General features: G+C 40.6%; 1 protein-coding gene across 6 annotated transcripts in view; it reads left to right on the forward strand.

The window, feature by feature from the left end:
* The window catches only part of STARD9 (StAR related lipid transfer domain containing 9), a 114,557-nt gene that overhangs the window by 36,125 nt on the left and 62,580 nt on the right, over positions 1-15,852 (forward strand). For all 6 annotated transcript variants that reach the window (XM_058541363.1, XM_058541357.1, XM_058541360.1 and 3 more), the window contains 3 exons: positions 13,025-13,141; positions 15,040-15,072; positions 15,162-15,223. In XM_058541363.1, the coding sequence (XP_058397346.1) occupies positions 13,025-13,141; positions 15,040-15,072; positions 15,162-15,223 (212 nt within the window). The remainder of the gene's footprint in view (positions 1-13,024; positions 13,142-15,039; positions 15,073-15,161; positions 15,224-15,852) is intronic.

Raw genomic sequence — 15,852 nt, forward strand, 5'->3', positions numbered from 1 at the left:
AAATACTGAAAGGGAGACTTGGCAAAATTTCTCCCAGCGTAAAGCAAAACAACAGGAAATAAGAAAACCTTGAAGAACAATTTTAAATTGTAGGGTAATAGCTTAGTGTTCAAAAGATAAGATTTGCCTCTCCTGATAACTCTGTGAACAGTTATTTTGTTAGCAACAGAATATCACGGTGGTTAAGAGCGAGAGCTTTGTTGAGAAGTACTTACTACCTGTGGGACTTCAGTTTTCTCATGTGAAAATTAGAGAATGATAATAGTAACTACCTCATAGATGTATTATGAGGATTAAATGAATTAATAACATTTAAGGTGCTTAGAAGAGAGCCTAACACAAAATAATTGCTTAATAAATGTTACTAGCTATGTGGATCTAAAACGCTGGTTTTGAATAAAACACTTCTAATGAAGTATTCATTATGCAAAGTAATCCTAACAATTATCCTTAAACAGTAGGATCAGTGCTTAGCACAGTATTTTGCTTTAGTAGGCACTCTACAAATATTGGTTAAAAAATTTTAAGTTCTTTCACATGGTTTTATTAGAGCCTCTTATTAGATTAACATTATTTCACATATTTCTATTTTTCAGAAAATTAAAAGTACATTTATAGGGTGATAATTTGGGTGAATTATAGTTAACGGATTCAAGAATAAAAGAGATTCCTATGTACTTAAATATACACAGCTTTCAATAGGGGAATATGAGAGTACTGATTTGTATTTTAAAAAATCATTATGGAAGAGAGGATTCTGCGAAGATGGTGGAGTAGGAAGCACCAATAATGTCTCCCCACCTAGACAACAATTGCACTGGCAGAATCTGTCTGATGTAACTGTTTTGGAACTTGGAAGTCTATTGAAGGCTGGCAGCTTCCAGAGGAAGACTTGGAGGATAAATTGCAGTTAATTTCAGTCAGTTTCAGCTCTTAGCACAGTAGCAGTGACTCATTCCCCATCCCTATCCACGTGGCAGGCAGCTGTGCACTGCTCTTGGAGCATCTGGCACACAGCCTGCTGGAGTCAGGGTGGGCAAAAAGGACCCTGTATTCCCAATATCAGGAATCTGTGCTCTGATGGCAGATTGCTGCTTCTGATCACAAAGGAACAGACAAATAGGTGGGCACCTTTGTTGGTGCACCTTTCCCATTATTGCAAGTCCCTCCCCTTCCAGCTGAAGTGACTTCCAGATTTAAAGGGCTGGCAACCCTTCCCCCCACCCCCCACCCTCACTTCATTTTTCCCTTTTTCTCCATTGGGGAGCCAGACATTAGAGACCAGGACATTCAAAAACAACTACCTACACGGGGAAAATTAGAACGTGACCATACGTGCCCAGGGAAAGGCTCAGAAAAGGCTTGAGAATACCTTAGGTTTATACCTCAGGCTGATCTTCAGCACCGAGACAGCCTACAACAATCAAAAAACCAAAAACAATAAACAAAAATAATAAGAAATAGCATACCCTAGGGAAAGGGGAGAATCTAATTTCCAGAGTTACTACATTATTTGATTCAAATGTCCAGTTTTCAACAAAAAATCACAAGGCCTACAAAGAAACATGAAAGTATAGCGCATTCGAAGGAAAAAAATTAATCAACAGAAACTGTCCTTGAAAAAGACCTAAAGACAGATATACTAGACCAAGACTTGAAACCAACTGTCTTAAAGATGCTCCAAGAACTAAAGGAAAATGTGGAGAAAGTCAGGAAACGAATGCATGAACAAAATGTTATAGGGGCCGGCCTCGTGGCTTAGCAGTTAAGTGCGCGCGCTCCGCTACTGGCAGCCCGGGTTCGGATCCCAGGCGCGCACTGACGCACCACTTCTCCAGCCATGCTGAGGCGGCGTCCCACATACAGCAACTAGAAGGATGTGCAACTATGACATACAACTATCTACTGGGGCTTTGGGGAGAAAAAAAAAGGAAGAGGATTGGCAATAGATGTTAGCTCAGGGCTGGTCTTCCTCAAAAAAAAAAAAGTTCTCCAATCATAACTTTTGCTATATTTCATTGGTATGTTATCCTTTTCATTGCTTTCTGAGTAGTTTATAATTTCAGTTTTGATTTCCTCTTTGATTCAAGGATTTTCCGTAGGTGTGTCTCTTAATTTCTTTCCTATCTGGTTGTCCTTGTGCTGCTAATTTTTTGTGGCAGAACAGTGGCTCCCCTATCACGTTCTTTGAGCCTCTGCCATTAATAATGCAGTGCACATTAAGATGAGAGAAATTAAAACCTAATCCTTAGCATGACCCCAATATTTTAGTCTTATCTCCCAACATATCTTATTTTCTAAATTATACCTGGACAGCCATGCATTTTCATTACTCACAGCTTTACATGTGTTGTTCATACTGCCTGGAAAATCTCCCCATCATTCAAATCCTATTCATGTCTTGAGGACCAGTTCAGATGTTCTCTATTTCATGAAGTCTTCCTGGGTTCTTCAGCTAGCATTCTCTTCCCCTTCTAAGTTCTGTTGAATATCTTCCTTTTGCCCTTCCACATCAACTCTTCAAACTTTTCCACTTTATTCTCTGCCCCAAGGACTGACCTGTTGGACTAAACAATGGGCTCCCTTGCCCTCCGGCTTGGGGTTGGGGTTGAACAATGGAAAGTCCTAGCAGGAGATCAGAGGAAGAGGTTTCCTCCTGTAGGATTGTCTTGGTGTGGCCTCTTCCTTTAATTTAAGGTCAGAGCTTCTCTCAAGGTGGTGCTTTCGGCATGATTCTCTCCTTCCAGGTTCTGGTGAGACCTAGGGATAGCGAATTTCCAATTACTAGTTCCAGGTTACTGCACTATCCCTTATAGTTTTCCTACTCCCCACTGACACTTTTGTAAATAGTCTTTGTTTTTTTTTTTCTTTTTTTTGGTGAGGAAGATTAGCCCGGAGCTAACATCTGTTGCCAATCCTCCTCTTTTTGCTGGGGAAGATTGGCCTTGGGCTAACATCCTTGCCCATCTTCCTCTGTTTTTTGTGGGATGCCTACCACAGCATGGCTTGATAAGCGGTGCCTAGGTGCATGCCTGGGATCCGAATCTGCGAACCCCAGGCTGTGCAGCGGAGCGTGCAAACTTAACCACTACACGACTGGGCTGGCCCTTTGGGTTTTTTCTTTGTGCTGCATACCAGTGGGAATCATTGACTGTGAGTTGCAGTTATAAGTACTGGCTGCTACTGATGTTTCTTAATGGGAGTTTTGGATTTTGTTCATCTCATGTTGGTATGAGAATAAGAAAATTGTCAATTGCTAAAAACTCTTGAGGATAGTTTGAATTATGAACCTCTAAAATTATAATTGTGAAAATGAAAAACAGAAATGTTTAAAATGCTTAAGGTTTTAGGAATATAGGAATAAAAGCAGTATACAAAAGTTTATGTACTCTGAGTAGCAACCATATAAAATTTATATATATGTAGAAAGACCGAAAAGTACAATGAAAATATTTTGTGCTCAGCAGTGGCATTTGGACAGTTCTTTGAATTTTTTCTTTTTTTGGGATGTTGACTATTACTCATTTGGAATTACTGATTATGTATGGTAATGTTAAATTGCAGTAAATCTTTATAGGTAAACAATACATTATACATTATAGATAATAAATACAGTTTTGGAGAAGACAGAATAAAATGAGATAGAAATGCCTGTATATTTCGGCCTTTATTTTCCTTCTTTCTACTAGCTAAAACAATATAATGAGTCCACTTGGATAAAGACTGAATGTTTTGGTCTTCTCCAAAAGCCTCCTAGTTCTATAGTCATGACAGTAGCTGTAGGGTCAGAGAAATTTTAAGTGGGGACGCTTTGGGATATTCTTTAGGCCAAGGTCATGTTAAGAAAATTGCAGCCCTTCTGTCTCTTCCTCTTCTTTTAGGTGGAAGCTCATGGATCAATTAGCTTATGAGGGGTTCTGAGAAGAGGGCTAGTCTATAAAACTTCTGCTCTGGGTGCAGAAGCTCCCAGAAAGACCCTGTTTTATCTGGTCACAGAGTAATTTTTGTTTTAGGGAGCGAGATTCTCATTACACAAATAAAGGGTTGTGTAATGAGACTGGGCCACTGCCACTACCAGTGGGCCCCTTTCATTGAGACTAAGAATATATAGCTGCTGATGTCTGTCCTTTTTGTACCTATATTTCTTTGTTCAAATAAAAATAACTTGAATAAAGGGATGGGGCAGACAGATTGGTCTGGCTCTTTCTAGATTTACTTGCCTGGATGTTTGTTGTTCCTGAGGTGGGAGATCTTTAGTCCTAGGTGTGAACTTTCCAAGGTTGACAGCCAGATATTAAGAGATGGCAAGTGGAGATCCAGCGGTTTTTCAGAGGGAGTTCTATTGTTTCACCCAGAACTCTGGCTTCCTGAATGATTGAAATGACAAGGATACATTTTTTTTTTTGATGTTTTAATGGTTTATAACATTGTGAAATTTTGAGTTGTACATTTTTGTTTGTCCATCACCATATATATGTCTCCCTTCATCCCTTCTGCCCACCCCCTACACCCATTGCCTGTGGTAACCACAATACAGTTTTCTCTGTCCACGTGTTGGTTTATATTCCACATATGAGTGAGATCATACAGTGTTTGTCTTTCTCTTTCTGGCTTATTTCACTTAACATAATACCCTCCAGGCCCATCCATGTTGTTGCAAATGGGACGATTTTGTCTTTTTTTTATGGCTGAGTAGTATTCCATTGTACATATATACCACATCTTCTTGATCCAGTCATCAGTTGAGGGACACTTAAGTTGCTTCCACTTCTTGGCTATAGTGAATAATACTGCAGTGAACACAGGGGTGCATAAGCCTCTTTGGATTGTTGATTTCAGGTTCATTGGAGAGATTCCCACTAGTGGGGTAGCTGGATCATAGGGTATTTCTATTTTTAATTCTTTGAGGAATCTCCATACCGTTTTCCATAGAGGCTGCACCAGTTTGCGTTCCCACCAGCTGTGAATGAGGATACAAGGATGCATTTTAGATTTTGTGGTGATACAGTCCGGAGTGCGCGCACTTAACCGCTAAGCCACGGGGCCGGCCCGTATGAAGATTTCTCTAACTACCCCAGCCTGCAGTCATTTTCCCTTCTCCAAATATAATATTTATGTTTACCCTTCATTCATATTCTGCTATGTACTAGTACTGAACTTTTTACTAACTCTGTGGTCTGTCTCTCCAACTGTATGGTAAGCTCATTGTAGATTGAGATGCTGTTTTAAATGTCTTTAAAATCTCTCACAGTGCCCTGTGTAGAGCTGGGTCCCTGCTGAGAATTTAATACATGCTTGCTGCCCAAGGTGAAAAGAAATCTAATTCTGGGACCTGCCTGTCTCAAGACTGGTTTCTTTCAGGATAATGATTCTTCTCTCTTTCCGTTGGGTATGGCATAGGTTTTGGTTGGCCTTCTTCATGTTTACCTGAATTTCAAAATTTCTGTTGTAGTTTCTTTCTCCTCATGTTCCTTTGAAACTGTTTAAACAACAATTTCCATGGTATACATTGCATGGATACATATACAATGTGAACAAATATGTGAAATAAATCTCTCTGTAGTTCACAGTATAAAATGGAGACGCCAAGTAGGAAATCTAATTTCATCTGTCAAAGTCAAATATACGTAGTTGCCTGTTTTCTCTGGAGAAATCTGCTACAAAAGACCAGGGACAGTACCTGGTCTGTACTTGGATCAGAGCTCAGATGATACAGATAACCCCTTGCCAGGCTTACAATGGGAATGGACTGTCTGTAAACATTTATACTGGGTAGAAACCCAAAGATGAATGACCTGCGGTGGGATTAAGGGACTATGAAGAGTGGACAGTATTTCCTGACATTTTTGTGGAGTTTTGGCAAAGCTGGCACAGATGAGGCTTTCTTTCTCTTCCTCAATACCTTTTTTTCCCTTTGGGTAAGCTACTGCCAAGTGGACAGTGAGCTTGGCATGTGGCTTAGATAGACTTGGATATCCAACAGGTGGGCTATAGCATGCTTTCCCACTTCGGAAATTAAATAGAAATTTTAAATTAAAATAAAACATATTAAGTTGTCTAAACATAAACATAGATAAAACTGTACTTATTAGTATCTTAAGTAATTATAACAAGATAAAAAAATGAAAACTAGGTTCAGTTTAGTATCCTCATTATATTCAAGTATTCTTTTTTTGTGTGTGTGAGGAAGATGGGATCTGAGCTAACATCTGTTGCCAATCCTCCTCTTTTTGCTGAGGAAGATTAGCCCTGACCCAACATCTGTGCCCATCTTCCTCTATTTTGTATATGGGATGCTGCCACAAATGGCTTGATGAGTGGTGCCGTAGGTCCGCGCGGGGATTCTAACCTGCAAACCCCGGGCCGCTAAAGCGGAGTGTGCAAACTTAACCACTACGCCACCGGGCCAGCCCCTCAAGTATTCTTAATTACTATATTTACGTCAGGATTTAAGACCTGAAAGAGACATTAAATATTGATTAGGAATAGAATAAAAGTCTGAAAGAGTAAGCTATACACCCAAATGTTAATTTCTGAATGGTGGGATTATATTTGTTTATCAGCATTTTCTGTTTTTTTCTTTCTATTTTTAGTATATTATTTATGTAAAGAAATATAAGAATAATTCTCATAGTGAATTCTCAAATACTGATCCTTGTCAGTAAAGATGACATCTATTATTGCATAAGTAGCAGTTTTGTTAAAAGGGAAAAAAGTTTTCTAGTACAATTCTTTTATTTTAAAAATGAAGTTATAGACCAAGAGAGATACGTAATATTTAAAGTCCATTTAAACAGCATGCATCATAGAATTTAAAGCCATTTTCTCATAAATATTTCTTTATGTAAATTAACAAAAACTGGTGAAGAATTTCTTTTCTGTGTGAAAAATCTTAGTTTATAATAGCAGTTTCATTTTATAATAGAAACGTGTGGGTCAAAAGGTACAAATTTCCAGTTATAAAATGAATAAGTCATGGGGATGTAATGTACAGCATGGTGACTATAGTTAATAATACTGTATTGCATATTTGAAAGCTAGAAGAGTAGATTTTGAAAGTTCTCATCATGAGAAAAAAAATTTTGTAACTGTGCTGGTGGATGTTAACTGGACTTATTGTGGTGATCATTTTGCAGTATATGCAAATATCAGATAGTTTTGTTGCACACCTGAACCGAATATAATGTTATGTCGATTATACCTCAATTATGAAAAATATATGAAGCCTTTCTGTGAGAAAGTATTAAGTGCTAAGAACTTCATGTATTTTATTACATGGGTAACCTCCCTCTCAGTGACATGATTTTCATATTTATAAAAGGAAAGAGTAATCTCTAGGCCCTAGCAAAACCTTCAAGATATGAAAAAAGAGTTTGAATTATTTTTTTACTTTAGTTTAATGGTTTGTGAAACTTTTGGAAATAAATTTTTAATAGGCTAGAAGGTAGAAACTGTTCAAAAGGTATCTATATGAAGGTGGGACATATTAACTATGGTATCTGTATTCAGGTATCTATCTTCCAAAATAAGTACATGGTTCCCCTTAAAATATATGAGAGTGCCAGAGAGAAAGATGACTCTTTTAAGTAGTCCCTTATACAGAAAAATAGAAAAACTAAAGTGTGACAACAATAAAAGCTTGCATTTATTTAGTGCTTACTTAGTGCCAGACATTGTTCTAAAGACTTTACATGTATTAACACAGTTAATCCTCTCAAAATCCCTATTAGTTTTAGGTACTGTTTTTATCTCCATTTCACAGATGAGGAAATTGAGGTAAAGTTACTTGCCCAAAGAGCCAGGTTTTGAACCTAGAAAGTTCCAAAGCCTGTGTTCTTAACCATTAAACTCTAAGTGTAGCTGTTTAGAGGAAGAGAGATAATTCTAAGTCCTTTCCCTAACTCCAGACCCCATTAAGTTATATATTTTACATGAATGCTCTCTCTCCAAATAATGGGCCCTGAACCCTACTTTTCATGCCACTACCACAAGTTTGGAGAGAGGATAGGTCAGTAGTTCCACAAATAGTATGAACCTTACCTCAGCGTCTCGTGTGATGAGAAGCGTCTAAGTACAACTCCGAGTTTCTTGAGGTTTTCCTAAGTAACTAACAGCATTAGTGAAAACATATGTTCAAATAGTGTCCAGCAGTTGTCTAGAATTGTTTTCCAGTTTAAACGTTCCTGCTAACAGAATTAGTTTTTAGATTTTTTTAACCAAGTTTTTTGACCTCCTTGAAATGTCCCTTTTCTCACTCATTTGGCTATTTCTGATAGTATTTGAAATCAATATTTATTTCATTATTTTGAACCCTTTCTCATCTGAAATTGAAGTCACAAATTTTTTATTATAAGTCTACTTGGGATTTAGAGAACATAATATATAATAGAAAGAACTACAGAACTACTAAAAACAAGCAAACAAAAAAATCTATCAGTGGAAAATTCCTTTAGGGAAATACAGGGCAACCATTATTCTTGGACCTTAAACAGTCATCATGAAATCTCCAGAGACATTGTTGATTCTGGCTGGTTTCAAGAAGGGTATGTCTTATAATGTCACTGATAATCGGGGAAGTCCATCCCTTAAGATTTATCTTCTTGATCTTATTTTTTAAAAATAGACTTTATTTGGGCTGGCCCCGTGGCCTAGTGGTTAAGTTCGGTGTGCTCGGCTTTGGCGGCCCAGGTTTGGTTCCCGGGTGCAGACCTACACCACTCATTGGTGGCCAGGCTGTGGCGGTGACCCATATACAAAATAGAGGAAGATTGGTACAGATGTTAGCTCAGGAGGAATCTTCCTCAAAAAGAGGAAGATTGGCAACAGATGTTAGCTCAGGGTGAATCTTCCTCGGTAAAAAAAAAAGTAGACTTTATTTGTTAGAGCAGTTTTAGGTTCACAGCAAAACTGAGCCCAAAGTACAGAGAGATGCCATATACCTCCTGTTCCCCAACTATCAACATTGCACGCCAGAGTGGTACATTTGTTACAATTGATGAACCTACATTGATTGACACATCGTTATCACCCAACATCCATAGTTTACATTAGGGTTCATTCTTGGTTCTGTACATTTTGTGGGTTTGACAAATGTATAATGATATGTATACATCATTATAGTATCATATGGAGTAGTTTCACTGCCCTGAAAATCCTCCACGCTCTACCTGTCATCTTTCCCTCCCCCTAACCCGTGGCAACCACTGATCTTTTTACTGTCTCCATAATTTATACATTTTCCAGAATGTCATATAGTGGGAATCATACAGTATGTAGCCTTTCCAGATTGGCTTCTTTCACTTAGAAATATACATTTAAGGTTCCTCCATGTCTTTTCATAGCTTGATAGCTTATTTCTTTTTAGTTCATGATATTCCATTGTCTGGATGCATCACTGTTTATTTATTCATTCATCTAATGAAGAACATCTTGGTTGCTTCCAAGTTTTGGCAATTATGAATCAAGCTGCTTTTATAAACATCTGTGTGCAGGTTTTTGTGTGGACATAAGTTTTCAACTCCTTTGGATAAATACCAAGGAGTGTGATAGCTGGATTGTATGGTAAGAGTATATTTGGTTTTGTAAAAAACTACTCAACTGTCTTCCAAAGTAGCTGTACCATTTTGTTTTCCCACCAGCAATGAATGAGAGTTCCTATTGTTCCACGTCCTCATCAGTATTTGGTATTGTCAGTCCTCTGGATTTTGGCCATTCTGGTAGGTGTATGGTGTTATCTCCTTCTTTTAATTTGCAACCCTGATGATGTATGATGTTGAACTTCTTTTCATATGCTTATTTGCCATCTGTATATCTTCTTCGGTGAGATGTCTGTTCAGATCTTTTGCACGTGTTTTAATTGGGTTGTTCATTTTCTTATTGTTGAGTTTTAAGAGTTCTTTGTACATTTTGGACAGCAGTTCTTTATCAGATGTGTCTTTTGCAAATATTTTCTCCCAGTCTGTGGTTTGTCTTCTCATTCTTTTGAAAATTTATTTTTTAAAAATTCTGATTTCTAAATTTAGTTTCCCTTAGGAAATGGGTATTGCTAGGGCTTTTGTCTTGGGTTTAGGTGTTGGGAGTCTCAGTACAGCAGCATCCCATAGGCTGTACCCTATCTAGCTAATACTTAAAAAGACTGGAAGTGGGGCCAGCCTGGTGGCGTAGTGGTTGGGTTCGCGCGCTCTGCTTCGGCCGACCAGGGTTCGCAGGTTCAGATCCCAGGCGCAGACCTATGCACCTCTCATCAAACCATGCTGTGGCAGGCGTCCCACATGTAGAGTAGAGGAAGATGGGGGCAGATGTCTTCCTTGGCAGAAAGAGGAGGAGTGGCAATGGATGTTAGCTCAGGGCTAATCTTCCTCACACACACACAAAAAAGACTGGACGTGGTGTATTACCTATAATTAATCTATTTAATGCTTTCATCTACTTATACTCCAGAAAAAATAGGTCACACTACCCATTTCCCTTCCTGAACTGGACCCTCTAGCTTTAGATTGCCTTTTGGTGACTTATTTTAGCTTTCAGACTGTTCTTAGTATTCACAATGAGCTGTTTCTATCAGCTTCATTATATTATCATGGTGAGAGTGGACCATGGTGTCATCTGGCTCTGTTGTAGTCTATCTGGGGCTGTGCTTTTTTCCAGAACTTATGATGAATTAAGCCTCACTGTTCTTGAAGAATGGTAACTGCATCTTAACTGTTTCCACCAGTTCCAGGTTTGGAGCCTATGGTTTTGCCTGTTGACATATTTTGCTGTTGAGTGAAAATGGCATTTTCAAAGATGTTTTTCATAAAACCTTCAGGCAGTGATTTGAATTTGGATAAAAACATGGACAAAGTAACATTCTGTTGTTTTCATTCACAGTCCACTGAGCTCTATCTGCTCAGCTGTGTGTGAGCAGTGGGAAGAAATGACATTTGAATTAGTTGTGGCCTTGCTCTGTCTGTACCTCTGTTTCCACTTCTTGCTGGGGCACTAGAAAGAAAGGTTGAGTTTTGTGGAACATTTTCCAACTAGTGAACAGATGGCAGCCAACTGGAGTGGTCTGATGAAGAGAAATGACCCCTCCTCCTTCAGTACCTGGGAATTGAACCCAGACAGATGCCAGGAGGGAAAGAGAACCCTGCCCAATTTTCAGCTTTGCTAATGTAGAAGTGAATGAATGGAGGGGAGAAGTACAGAGCTGGGAGGGAGATTGGGGAAGGAGGTGAGAATGGTTCAAGGCCCAAATTTTTCACCACTCCCTGGGTTCTTTTGGCCCTATGCCTGAATATTAGAAGCATTAAAAAACAAAACATGAGGGCCGGCCCCGTGGCTTAGCGGTTAAGTGCGTACGCTCCGCTGCTGGCAGCCTGAGTTCGGATCCTGGGCGGGCACCGACACACTGCTTCTCCGGCCATGCTGAGGCCGCGTCCCATATACAGCAACTAGAAGGATGTGCAGCTATGACATACAACTATCACCTGGGGCTTTGGGGGAAAAATAAATAAATAAATAAATAAATAAATAAATAATTAAAAAAAATAAAAAACAAAACAAAACATGAATAGTTCATTGGCCGAGAAGCATAACGGCAGCTGCTAAAACATAGAAGAGGGTCGTGTAGTCTTGAGTGAGCAACTCCTATCTTCGTCCCTGTTGTTCCTAGTTACGTGCATTATCTCACGTAATCTTCACAACAAACCTGTGATATAGATACAAATATCCACTTTACAGCTGAAGAAACTGAGGCTTACAAAGGTTAGGTAACTTGCCCAAGATCACACAGCTGTGAAGTGTAGGTATCACATTCCAATTTGGAACCATATCAGGTGGTTCATAGGATTGAAGGAAAAGTTAAAAAATGGGCAGGAAACCATGGGACCCTAGGTACCAGGGAAGCCAGGCAAAGCCATATCACAGAATAGTCTGATTTGAGCACCACGCTTGGGGCTCGCCCCACTGTATGCTCAGGGTGCAGTGCTATTTGACTCTCAATGCCACCATGGAGAATTTATCAACTATTCCTTTGTTTTTGTGTTATTCTTTCAAAATTCAAGTAGGAGTACCTAGTTGGTGGGCCTCATTTCACGTGTTAGTCTTCTAGATGCCAGGAGGTGGAGAGGGGTATCTGGCCTGTTTGGCTTCTGTTATGGAGAGTTGGGCCCTACTCCCAATGAGACTGACACTATGAGAGATTCTGCCCAAATATTGTGGATGCTGAGCAACAACAGTACAAAGGGTAAACGTTCACCACACCAGCCATGGTGTGTAGATGTCCATGTGGCATTCTGCCAAGGACTGGTTGAACTGAAATCTGTGCCTTCCTCATAAGTCAGGCTGTTTTTTCCTGATACCAGGGTCTGCCTAACAGAGTCCAGTAGGACTTTCAGGCAATACAAAACATATAGCGGTTTTCACATGAGGACCTCTGGCTGTTTCTGATTCACTAAAACTGGCCACCACAGAGGTGAGTGACCAGCAGAATCAGTCAGCTGTTAGGATCAATCTGAGGAGGGAGCATATAGAAAATGGACCTGTAGGGGAAGCTCCTTCCTAACTTCTGGGCTTACCTGGTCCTCTGTGCGGTATCTTGAGACTCTGAATTTGTATGCTATGTTACCGTGCAATATTTCATTGTAACTTTACCAATTAACTGTATTAATCATTTTCTTGTGATGGAAAGGAAAAAGAATTAATGTACATGGTGGTTCTTCTCTAATTTGCCTCTGTGTCTTTGCTCTTCTCCCAGACTCTCTTTGCTTTAAGATTAGAGACCATATCAATTTTGTATCTTCAGTGTCTAACGTTGTACCCAGCATACAGTAAGCACTTTAAAAATATTTGAATGAATGCCTGGCTGAATGAATTTTTCTTAGCAATTGTTTTCTGAAACTGAATTGATTCTTGTGAAATGGTGGGGAATTTATAGTCATGTATGTTTGAAACATTGTGTAGTATTTTTAGATTAAAAAATAATTCTAAATCTGCTATGGGAAGAAGGACCACAGTGACATGCTCTGTACTTTTGTTGTTACAGGTGTTCCAGGATTTGGGGACTGAAGTACTGTCTGGAGCTGCCAAAGGCTACAACATATGCCTTTTTGCCTATGGGCAGACAGGCTCTGGGAAGACATACACCATGCTGGGGACCCCAGTGAGTATTGGTACTGGAATGTCTATCTTCCTAATGCCACAGCAAGCCTGAATCTTGCATTGTCCTTGCCACTGAGAGAGAGAATGTGAGTTCCATAGTCAGTCAACTTGAACAAGATTTAACAGGCCCTCTTCTGTATTAAGAATGGGTTTCTCAGCACGTTAATTGAAAGGTAAACTTTGAATAATTAGCCTCTCTTTATTAAACTCTGAAGAACATTAGAATTTTTTTTTTTTTTTTTTTGTTTTTTTGGTGAGGAGATCAGCCCTGAGCTAACATCCGCCAATCCTCCTCTTTTTTTGCTGAGGAAGACGGCCCTGGGCTAACATCCGTGCCCATCTTCCTCCACTTCACATGGGACGCCGCCACAGCATGGCTTACCAAGCAGTGCGTCGGTGCGCGCCCGGGATCCGAACCAGCGAACCCCGGGCCGCCGCAGCGGAGCGCGCGCACCCAACCGCTTGCGCCACCGGGCCGGCCCCTTACAACTCCCTTTGATGAAGCAAACTTTGTCAGTCCTTCTGAATTCCTCATATCATTTTCAAGTTCATTACTTGAAGCTTTTTAACTTTTTGGTGTGGACAAGCCTCTGGCTGAATCTTTTTTTTTTTTTTTTTTTTATAATTTTATTTATTTATTTATTTTTTCCCCAAAGCCCCAGTAGATAGTTGTATGTCATAGCTGCACATCCTTCTAGTTGCTGTATGTGGGACGCGGCCTCAGCATGGCCGGAGAAGCGGTGCATCGGTGCGCACCCGGGATCCGAACCCGGGCCGCCAGCAGTGGAGTGTGCACGCTTAACCGCTACGCCACGGGGCCGGCCCTAAAATTTTTTTTTTTTAAAGTTCTTTTTTTGTTTTTTTAATTTTTTTTTTAATTTTATTTTATATATTTTTTCCCCAAAGCCCTAGTAGATAGTTGTATGTCATAGTTGCACATCCTTCTAGTTGCTGTATGTGGGACGCGGCCTCAGCATGACCAGAGAAGCGGTGTGTCGGTGAGTGCCTGGGGATCTGAACCCGGGCCGCCAGCAACAGAGCGTGGGCACTTAACTGCTAAGCCACCGGGCCTCCTGGCTGAATCTTAAGTGCTGACTAGGGTTGTGTAGAAATGGGACTACACGTGTTAGAAAGAAGCAGGGGAACCAACTACTGGGATGGGGGCTTTCACAAGTGGGTAGGACTCGTGAGAGCCTTCCTTTATCGTGGAAAATTAGGAAGGTAGAGTGCCTTAAGAATGCCTCTTTGTTTTAGGTTTAGAAGTACCCTGGTGAGATGAACTGGTGGGGAGGGTGAAAAATAACACTACACAGGTAGATTCTCTAGGACACCATTCCTCCTGAAAGATTATCCCTGCTGCCTTGGGGCCCAGCTCATTGATTACTATGTCCATGTTTAGTGTGATTGATATATATGAAATTAAAAGAAGAAAATGCCCACTAGACCTGGGGTCTAATGTCCTTAACCTGAGTACAAGTTAGCACTGAATTCAAGATGAAAAAAGAAACCGCTTCTCTCTAAATGTGTATTTTGAACACCTATGTACTCGAGTCCTCCTGTGTGTGTAGGGGTGGGAGGTAAGGTTCTGGGAGGGACCACAGTGGTCAAGTGGGTTTATCTGGGAAGGATGTAACCTTCATTGCATGAGTTGGCTAGCTTCTCCTCTTGTCCTTCTCATGTGGTGACCGGCCTCTCATCTGGTGCATTCCTCCTGTGAGTGTCTCCTGAGAGCACTGGCAAATAGAGTCTTCTACATACCGCTAGTGAAACTGCCTGAAGTGAAGAGGCTAGCGCAATGAGCCCATGTACCTATCCCCATGCTGAGGATGGTTCCTGGGTGTTGGAGGGAGAGCATCACCGTGAGTGAATAGTAATGCTTTCCTTTCTTCTGTTCTCCAGGCCTCTGTTGGGCTGACGCCGCGGATATGTGAGGTATAGACTCTTTTTTGACTCAATCCTGTCAAAGTAGGTGTCCCTTGTATACTCCTTTCAATGAAACCCCAACCTTCTGGTTTGTGCAGGGTCTCTTCATCAGGGAGGAAGACCATGCCCCACCACCTTCTTCCTGTAGGATAAAAGTAAGGTAAGAACCTGTCAGGCTCTGGAGCCTAAAACGTTTCTATTCTATTTCTACTCCAAATTCTAGTATGTTCAGTTGTCCTCTCTTTGCTTCTGGAGTCATCCAGAGGAATGGAGAAAAGCCACAGCAAAACTATCTTGCAGTACAGGGAGATGAGAAACGTACATGGGTCCTTGGGTTGTAGGAAACTTAATTCCTATCCTCGAGCTTAACAAGCAGATGTCTCCTCCTGTGGACCAGTGTGCCCTGGCTGCCTGGTTTCCTTACCTTTACTTTCTGTACAGGGTCATGCTAGCTTTTAGAATTTCTCTTCTAGCCCACTACTGGGTTCTCCAGGGCAGTGGTTCCCAAACTATTCTATTTTTCTTTTTTTTTTGTGAGGAAGATTAGCCCTGAGCTAACATTTGTTGCCAATCCTCCTCTTTTTGCTGAGGAACACTGGCCCTGGGCTAACATCTGTGCCCATCTTCCTCTACTTTATATGGGACACCGCCGCAGCATGACTTGACGAGCAGTGTGTCGGTCCGCGCCTGGGATCTGAACCCGCGAACCCCCCTCTGCCAAAGCAGAGCGCGCGCACTTAACCACTACACTGCCAGACCAGCCCCTGTATTCTATTTTTCTAGTGTTTA

Source organism: Diceros bicornis, chromosome 5 (genome assembly GCF_020826845.1).
Source record: "Diceros bicornis minor isolate mBicDic1 chromosome 5, mDicBic1.mat.cur, whole genome shotgun sequence".
In the NCBI taxonomy this organism is placed as follows: domain Eukaryota; kingdom Metazoa; phylum Chordata; class Mammalia; order Perissodactyla; family Rhinocerotidae; genus Diceros; species Diceros bicornis.